The sequence below is a fragment of the Corylus avellana genome, chromosome 11, assembly GCF_965113065.1.
Source record: "Corylus avellana chromosome 11, dhCorAvel1.hap1.2, whole genome shotgun sequence".
Classification (NCBI taxonomy): Eukaryota; Viridiplantae; Streptophyta; class Magnoliopsida; order Fagales; family Betulaceae; genus Corylus; species Corylus avellana.
The window spans coordinates 1945746-1955151 of NC_142500.1; the positions used below are offsets into that span (position 1 = coordinate 1945746).

The 9406-nt window shown below is 34.1% G+C and overlaps 1 protein-coding gene across 1 annotated transcript; it reads left to right on the plus strand.

Moving 5' to 3' along the window:
• Nucleotides 1-2862: 2862 nt before the first annotated feature.
• On the plus strand, nt 2863-5361 carry LOC132166180 (Pectin lyase-like superfamily protein). The gene is made up of 5 exons (XM_059576957.2): nt 2863-3292; nt 3691-3880; nt 3971-4177; nt 4284-4519; nt 5098-5361. Exons 1-5 carry the CDS (start codon nt 2931-2933, stop codon nt 5243-5245), a joined length of 1143 nt encoding a protein of 380 aa, XP_059432940.1. The 5' UTR covers nt 2863-2930; the 3' UTR covers nt 5246-5361.
• The last annotated feature ends 4045 nt before the right edge of the window (nt 5362-9406 follow it).

The window sequence follows — 9406 nt, forward strand, 5'->3', positions numbered from 1 at the left end:
TCCATCCCCAAAAAATTCTTCTTTTTGTTGGAAGAAGCTCAGGGATTCTTCCTTTGGTTTCTGGAACCAAGAAACAAAGTTTGTTTAAATATCTTTTAATTTCACTCTCGATTTCTTAAACCTAAGCCAAATCTAGGGTGACCGGTAAAAGCTAAAAAGCTTGGAAAGAAAAAATGGTCGTAGACCGGGGTTGGAATTACTTGTACGTATATGTATGTCACTTGCGTTGAACCAGTGGACGAATTTTGTTGTAAGATACCATTCAGGCCACGCCTTGAATGAATAATATACTTGTGAAGACACAATTCAATGTAATGGATAAGATCTAAAAGAGACAAAGAAGGAAATACAGGAGGGAGGGAGTCCCTCTCGATTTTGTTCATATGAGTTCACAGTCAAAACAAAAACAATTGCCTGCCCAGCAGCTCTTTGTGACTCACTGGTCCACTTTCCTTGAATTGACCTTTTGATTATGTTTCCAGTTTCGACTGAGCGGGTCAACGTCGCCTCACCATCTTCAATCTTGCCAATTTTGCCTTTGCTGCTTCGTGACGCAGAAGTCATTTTCTTTTGCTTGCTCGGAGTTGGTGCAATAACTCTTATTTGGGCCTTTTTTAGGAAAAAAATAAAAAATAAAAAAATGAATGGCTCATGTCGTAACAGTACATAGGAATGAAAAAGAATAAACTTGTGGATGTCCAAACCATCCCTTTTGGTCACGGGATGGTTCTACGAACCCTAATCCGGTCATTGGGGATTCTAGATTCCATACCCCTTATCCAAAATAACATTTGGGATGAGAATGGCCTAAGACTTTAAGTGCAAGAATTTTTTTATTTTTAATTGAAAAGAGGAAAATATTATAAGGGAGGATCTTTTCTACTCTTTATCCGAATGGAGAAGAGAAATGGATGATCCTATGAAAATACTTTCGAACATTACGTGGGAACCGACCCATTTAGTCGAACAATGGCAAATTTCTTGAAGATAAAGACAATATAGATCTGTTGAGAAGGGCTGAGAATAACAAAACATCATATCAAGAAGGCATTGGAAGTAATAACCAGCTGTAACCAGCCGCTCGTGACTCAAAATTCTGATTTGGTTCATCTCCTCAGGTTTGGCACGGAAGAGGGTTAATTACCATTTTTTTTCTTATTCACGGGTCCATAATATTGAAAAGAAAGATTTGATGTTATGATTATTTAACATTACGCTTATAATAATATAGAAACTTAGTTGCTAAATACTTTCCTTTTTACATTTTTTTAATATAAATTTGGGATAATAATAGTAAATGATCCAAAAGTGGAACAATATTTTTTTTAAGGAGATACTTCCCTTATTTCTTTTGAAATATCATGAAGTTAGCAAAAGTTTTGCAATGTGAGTTTTCTAATGGAAGGAACAAAAGTAACCAAAATACATCTGGGATTCCCAAAGGCAGGCTAAGGAAAGCAAAGTTCTTTGTACTACTCTTGGCCTTCAAATAAGACACTTTTATTCTCAACAAAAAAAAAAAGAAGAAGAAGAAGACACTTTTAGAAAGAGAAATGCTATAGTGCAATAAAAATGTTATTTTTTGCTCATAAAAGTTTTAGGTGGCAAGAGGTCATTAGTCCTATCCGTAGTTGCTATGACCTTACCCACTGATGAGCCTATGACCTCTTACCATTTAAAACTTTTATGAGCAAAAAATGATCTTTTTATTGCAGTATAACATATCTCAGAAAGAAATTAGTTCTTCTTCGTCATCATAAGTGATAAGACCCAAGCTGGCAAGGATGGCGTGAGTCTTTCTTTTTTTTTTTTCCCTCTGTTTTTTAGAATTCTTTTTTTTTTTTTTTTTTAATCTTTATAAATTTTACGGGATAGAAAAGACATTTCATTTGTTAGCCATTTGAGTTAATGAAAAACCTAACTGCAAGAGGAAATTAAAGGGACCGAGACATCAAACACACAACTTTTGATAATTTGAAGCCAACATTATATAATCAATGACGGTTCTAAAAATGGGTAAGTGAAGTTTTCCTTTGTTATTTTGAGGCTACTCAATTACCCTAACACAATTAAAGAAGCCATGGATTTGCAATTCCGTTAGCTAAATTTATAACTCAATTGAGCAATCTGTTTGCATCCAGAACCTTCAAACACATGTTCCTGGACTCTAAAGTATGATTTGGCATCCTTAAAAATCATCATTAAAAATAGCTTGTGCTGCAAAAAGCTTGATTAAAAGCCAATTTATTAATCTTAGCCTTGGACAGGTAAATCTCAGTGAGAAACTTAGCCTGATTGTGTTGCTTTTTTCTAGTCCTGCAATTGGGTCTAATCTAAACAATCCCATCTGATAACTTATTTAGAAACCCAACAAAACTAATTAAACCACTCACCATGATCAAATTTGGATTATAATCCTACTAAAATCTGGATCCAATAATTAGACGGCCATGATTTAAGATTAGATAATCAGGCCAGAGGCAGAGAGTAACAACAGGTTTATTCCAGAATATTTAAGTCAAATAGTAGTACAGAAGCATGCCACGAATATATTCATCTTCACACACAAACAGGGGGAGGAACACTCACGGGCACCACCAAACAAATACATTAAAACAACAACAAAAGGTACTGCAAAAAAACTTTTATAAGGAGAAAAGTGCGACATGTTTGTGGATTACATTTGTTTGCTCATCTCTCTCTCTCTCTCTCTCTCTCTCTCTGTGGATGTTAGAAGACGCACCCGTGACCTCTCACTTTCTGTCATTGATTCTCTAATTCAGCATTACTTTTTACCTAAAACTAGTACTGACTTATATGTACATCTACTGATCTACATATATAAACAATGAGGAAGCCGCTTTTTATAACATTCTCTCATTCTCTCGTTCTCTCATTCTCTCGTTCTTTAATTGCCATTCTCTTTCAAGATGTCAAAACTGAGGCACATTTTCTACGTTCTTCTTCTTCTTCTTTTCTTTAACTTAAGCCAAACACTATGCCACACCAAAGGAATTCGACCGAGGAATTCAATGGGGAAGCAATTGCCAACCAATATGACGGCCCGAACCCAATTATCAGAGCAGCAATTTATGAAGTGGGTCAAGTTTGTTGGTAGCCTCAAACACTCTGTTTTCAAGAATGCCAAGAATAAGCTAAGCCCTTCTTACACTCTTGTTGTGGATAAAAATCCCGCGGCCGGAGATTTCACGTCAATTCAGGACGCCATTGATTCTCTCCCATTCATCAACCTTGTGAGAGTGGTCATTAAAGTCCATGCAGGGGTTTACAAGTGAGTCCTCTGCCTATATACATATATGTTGTGTAATTCTACTTGAATCCTTTTTGTGTTTCCTATTGTGCCTTTATTTATTTAGCTTTTATTTTTGATTTGGGCTCTGCCAAAATGGCATAACTCCTCTGAACCATGATTTGTATAGAGTTTTTTCTATGTTCAGTTTTATGTTATATATATTTTTCTTCAGTTCAGTATAGAAACATGCCTCTCAGTTTTGTTTGTTATGGTGTCTTTTCCCTTTGATAAAAAATAAAAAATAAAAAAGTGATCTTGGAGTAGTAGGTCTCTTTTGATATGATTATTTGTGTGTGGAAATTTTGTTTTTTGGCTTATAAATTCTAGTAATTGTGAAACGGTGAACTGGGTCTGAATGGAAATGTGGGAATTTTCAGGGAGAAAGTGAGTATACCTCCATTAAAATCGTTCGTAACCATTGAAGGAGCAGGGGCAGATAAAACAATTGTTCAATGGGGAGACACAGCTCAAACACCTGGGGTAAAAGGGCTTCCCATGGGAACCTACAGCTCTGCAACTTTTGCTGTGAATTCCCCTTATTTCATTGCCAAGAACATCACGTTTAAGGTCATAAATTAAGCCACCTGATCTCTTTCTCTAATCTCTCTATATCTCTCTCTCTCTCTGATTGTGGTAGCTAGAGAATGTGATATGCAGAACACAACCCCAGTTCCAGCACCAGGGGCAATTGGAAAGCAGGCGGTGGCATTCAGAATATCAGCAGATACAGCAACATTCTTAGGGTGTAAATTCTTGGGAGCACAGGACACGCTTTATGATCATGTGGGTAGGCACTATTACAAGGATTGTTATATTGAAGGTTCTGTGGACTTCATATTTGGCAATGGTCTCTCTCTTTTCGAGGTAAGATTAAGGTACACCTAAAAATGAAATAATGAATTGTGGGGGTGTATTAAGTTAATTGAAAGTAATAATACGGAGGAGAAATGGATTAATTATTGTGTTGCAGGGATGTCACGTGCATGCAATAGCACAGTCAATGGGGGCCCTAACAGCACAAGGGAGGAGCAGTCTTTTAGAGGACACGGGGTTCTCATTCGTGAACTGTAAGGTCACGGGCTCAGGAGCTCTCTTCCTTGGGAGGGCATGGGGTCCTTTCTCTAGGGTCGTCTTTGCCTACACATATATGGACAACATTATCATTCCCAAAGGCTGGTATAATTGGGGCGATCCTAACCGTGAAATGTAACTCTCTCTCTCTCATGTCTAATTGCTACTGATCACTCTGATATAGGGAAAACCATAGGGAGATTGAAGCAAATGGTTTCCATGATCTGTAGCTATTTGTCATCTTAGAGCCCTGATGCTCAATTATTTCCCCTTTTTCTCACTTTTGTAACAAAATGACTTAGATGTCCATCCAAGACCACTAGACTAGACTCAAACCATTTATTTTATATACAGGAAGGGCATATCCACTATATATCCAGCAATGTGAGCACACAAATGGGCGGTTCCAATTTAAGAACCGACCCACAAATGGGTGTGTGAGTGTGCCCTTTTTCCCCTCTGCTACTGCAAAATCTACGTGTGATGCACCCACTATGCATAAAAAAAACCCCTACGTATATATCCACCTAAATTCGGCTGCATATTTTAATTCAGCATGGTGTATAGCTCGGCTAGCTTGCTTTTCACAAGCCACCTACTCCTGGCAGTGGCTTGATTGGTTCATGTTTGGCAGTTTCAGTTTGGCCATTGTAGCATGCGTATGAGGCTGCAGGCTTTGTATTTATGTTGGTGGGTTTTTTGGGTTTGTGCAGGACTGTGTTTTATGGGCAATACAAGTGCACAGGACCAGGAGCAAGCTTTGCAGGGAGGGTGTCATGGTCGAGGGAGCTTACCAATGAGGAAGCCAAGCCTTTTATTTCACTTACCTTCATTGATGGGTCTGAGTGGATCAAATTGTAATAATACTTCTCTATCCACATTATTTTTTACAGTTTATCTTTGTCAAACTCATCTTCTTGTCAAATTTTGCTCAACACGATATAAAGTGGATACGTCACTCTACATATATAATAAAAGTTCGGTATATTATTAGCAATAAATTAATAACAGTACTATAATTTTCTTACAAATTCATGTGTTGGTTTACTTTTTACGAAAATAAGTATCACTTGACGATTTACATCTTAATGGCTGACATAATAAGTGTCGACGTCATTGGATTTGTAAGATGTGGGAAGTCTTGTGTGGAGTGTCGTGTGGTGATTTATATTTTAGTAATTGATGTAGTAAGCGTCATAAGAATTACTGTACATGTGTACAACACCTAAGCCAAATCTAGGATTAAAATATTGTTGAATCGTATTCGGAAATACTTTTACAACAACATTGCCACAAAAAGAAAGGGAGAATTAGAATTTAAAAATAATAATAAAAAAAAAAATCGTAAATTTCTTTTTTCTGAACATGTTTGGAGTATTACTATAATCCATTAGAAACTGATGTAAAATGTGACACTTCCTGTACAGACTATCACATCAATTTTCAACCGACATAGTAATATTCTGTAGCATTTTTTTTGTCCAAGTCCTTCTTGCATCTTTTAGGACATCAAAGCCTGGGCTTGCACTGTGCAATGTTATGTAATAGTCTCAAATAATTATTGGATCCATTTAAAAAAAAAAAATAAAAATTAAATTGTTAGTTGATGCTCCGTGAACATTATAAAATAATTATAAGATAAAAATATAATATATAACACTACTCTAATTTATTTGATAGGTTAAGAGCTTGCTTGTGATTGCGTTTGAAGGACCTAAAAATGTGTTTAACACTTAAAAGTTCGTTTCAAGAAAAAAGTACTCATTTGATAAAAAAAAATTAAAAGCACTTTTAAAGGTTAAAGAGTCTAAAAATGGCAAAAACGCACTTTTGGCAAAAGCTTAAAAAATGAATCTTTTGCCCAAAAGCATTTTTTGACTTAAAAGCTCTATTTCTCAAACGCAATTCCAAACAGACTCTAAGAGCATGTTTGAGATTGTGTTTGAAAAATAGAGCTTTATGTCAAAAAGTGCTTTTTGGCAAAAGCTTCATTTTTAAGCTTTTGCAAAAAATGCGTTTTGACATTTTTTGAGCTTTTTGAACCATTAAAAGCGCTTTTAGTGTTTTTTTACTAAACGAGTACTTTTTTCTTAAAACGAACTTTTTAAGTATTAAATATATTTTTAGACCCTTCAAACATATACCCAAACAGATCTTAACTCGGAAAGAAATGATCAAAATGGGAAGAACATAATAGGCTTGGCCCTTGGCGTGCTTAGCCCTGCCGCCCATTAGGTCTGTCTAGTTGAACGGACCATAGCCTTTTACTCCGAGATTGGCACCAGAACGGACGGGGTTGTGTATTCTCTGTGCCTCTTTAATACTAAAATAGTAATTGCTTGGGCTTTGGTCCTTGGAAAGTTCTGTTGGTTTAACCGCACCGACACTCATGAGCCATGGTGGGCCTAGAGTGAGCCTTGTACCCAGAACTTTACAAAAAGCCCAACCCGGACTTCATTTCGTTGTTGCAAATTTAAATCGTACGTATTTTTGGTCGGCATGCCAAGTGGGCCTATCCTTGCCACTGAATAATTTTAGCCCATAATCTCAAGATATTATCAGTTTAGATCATAAAATTTATTTTATCATCGGTACAAGCATCTATTTCAAAAGCTAAAGTTACGCTCTCTTTTAATTAATGACGTTCAACACGTGAAATATTTAATTGAAATTGATATAAACGGGAAGAGAAAGTTTGAAGTCAAACCTTTACTTTAATACCGTGTTAAATCACACTTATTCAAGAAATTTAAACTAATAAAAAAAATTAAATTGATATTATAACATCATTTTCATTTCCCTCCTCACCCAACGGCTTAAAAGGTTGAAAGATTATAAACATTTATAAAACTTAAATTATTATTTATTATCCATCATTTAATAGTATTCAAAATTATCTAATAAACAATAGACAGTAGAATTTAATAAATAAATAATTTAAAACGATTAATATAATAATGAAAGCACAAAAATCGAAAAAATATAGAGAGGTGTGCTTCATCTTTAAAAACCCTAAAAATGGGGGATGGCGCAACCGATGATGGCAGATGATGCAATTCTTGGCTCTTCAAAGGAAGGTATCTTTTCTCATTTGATTAGGCATCCTTCACCATTTGTCGTATCGGAATCAGAATGTAATCATCAGAAGCTGATTATCTCGGAAACTGAGTTTAAGGGATGACATAAATACTCCCCCCAACTTACATTCAACACCAAATTTATTTGTGGATTATTAGGCTGCAAACATATTTATACACTTAAATATTGTAAAATTTAATTTTAATCAGGCTCTTTATTTCATTTGAAATCAATCTTGTTCCGATTTTTTGATAGTGTATTTGGCCATTTAGTTGGAGATCGACTAGTTAATTTTTTTGTTTTTTTTTGTTTAACATAACAAAAAGTTTGCTGTGATATTCATTGTTATTGTTGAGGCAGTTTTTGCTACGTACGGCTTGATCGGCGATGGATTGCTTGCAAAATAACAAGAGCGTTAAACAGTTTTGACCTTGGTCGGAGTCTCTCTGATGCTTAAGTTAGCACTCTTATATGAAATCAAAATATAAAATGAACTAAAGTCTTTTGAGAAGGATTTGATCAATCATTTTACATCCTGCGTTTTAGAGTTTTATGTTACTGTTTTTTGTCGTTACACGTTCCACGTTCATCTCATGGTTAATAGATCATGAGTTGTCCACATTCAAATAATAGTTGAGAGAAAATAGAAAGTGGTTGAGAAATAATCTCCTCCTGAGTTGTTAGAAAATTTTATTGTGGATGTAACTTATCTCTACGTGGCTGCATGAGTAGGACTCATAGTAAATTTTATCTCCAAAGTTATGAACAATATATAACGAATAATGAGTAAATATAAACCAAAACGCAATATGTGACAAAAATATATTCTTCTAGCTTAGTTGTAGCATTGTTTATCATTGATTCATAATTTTTTTTTTTTTTGTTGGTTCAACCATATGATAATTATAATTATGAGAAAGTATTTATATAATATAAGTGCTCAACTTCATTTTTACCACAAATACAAAAAATAAAAAAACATAATTTTTTTTAAAAAAATATATATATATATATATTTTTAATACAAACGAGCTGAAATCAGGGATGAGTTGTGACAGTACACACACAAATTAACACGGATTTCTCCTTTTTGTTGTTTTATCTTATTTTTTAAAAACAAACGAACATAAAATAGTCCCGACATAGAAAAGGTAAAAGAACACTTGGAAAATGGAAAACACATAGTGCTTCGATCTGTCCAATCATTTCAATTAGAAATTCAACTATATTTGTGGGCTTACATTTTGTTCTCAAATTGCCCTCGTGTCTGCCTCTACATGTCAATATATCGTTGTTTTTTCAAAAAAGACATTGTTATGATGTTCTGACGTGACGTAACTATGAAAATGAAGAATATTATAATTCTTCATAGTATTTTTATTTATTTATTTATATTTCTTTAATTTTATGTGAATATTATTTTTTAAAAGAACAGGAAAAAAACATTCTACTGATATCCATTTACGATCAGAAAAACATTAAAAAAATTCGAGAATTAAAACAAAACCAAATATCAAGTCAAACACAAAATAAAATAAGGGCATGTTTGGATGTGTGTTTAAAAAACTTAAAAGTGCATTTAATATTAAAAAAATTCGTCTGAATGAAAAAAGTATCAATTTGATAAAAAAATTGAAAACGCTTTTAAGGATTTAAAACGCATTTTTGACAAAAACTTAAAAATAAAGCTTTTGCCAAAAAGTGTTTTTTGACTTAAAAGCTTAATTTCTTAAACACAAGCTCAAACTTGCTCTTAATAAAAAAATTGAAATCGTTTTTAAGTGTTCAAAAAATGGTCAAAAAGCGGTCTTTGAAGCTTTTGCCAAAAAAATATTTTTTTGAGTTAAAAATTATATTTCTCTTACCCAATCTCTCAAACATGTTGTAAGTAGTAAGAATACGAATTGCAATTCATTTGATTAATATGAAAAGGATGATGATGAT

Bases quoted from the DNA above. Each gene is read 5' to 3' on its own strand.
- LOC132166180 (XM_059576957.2), top strand. From the start codon at position 2,931: ATGTCAAAACTGAGGCACATTTTCTACGTTCTTCTTCTTCTTCTTTTC. The intron at 3,881-3,970 runs GTCATAAATTAA...TGTGATATGCAG, and splicing joins CCAAGAACATCACGTTTAAG to AACACAACCCCAGTTCCAGC. The intron at 4,520-5,097 runs GTAACTCTCTCT...GGGTTTGTGCAG, and splicing joins GGCGATCCTAACCGTGAAAT to GACTGTGTTTTATGGGCAAT.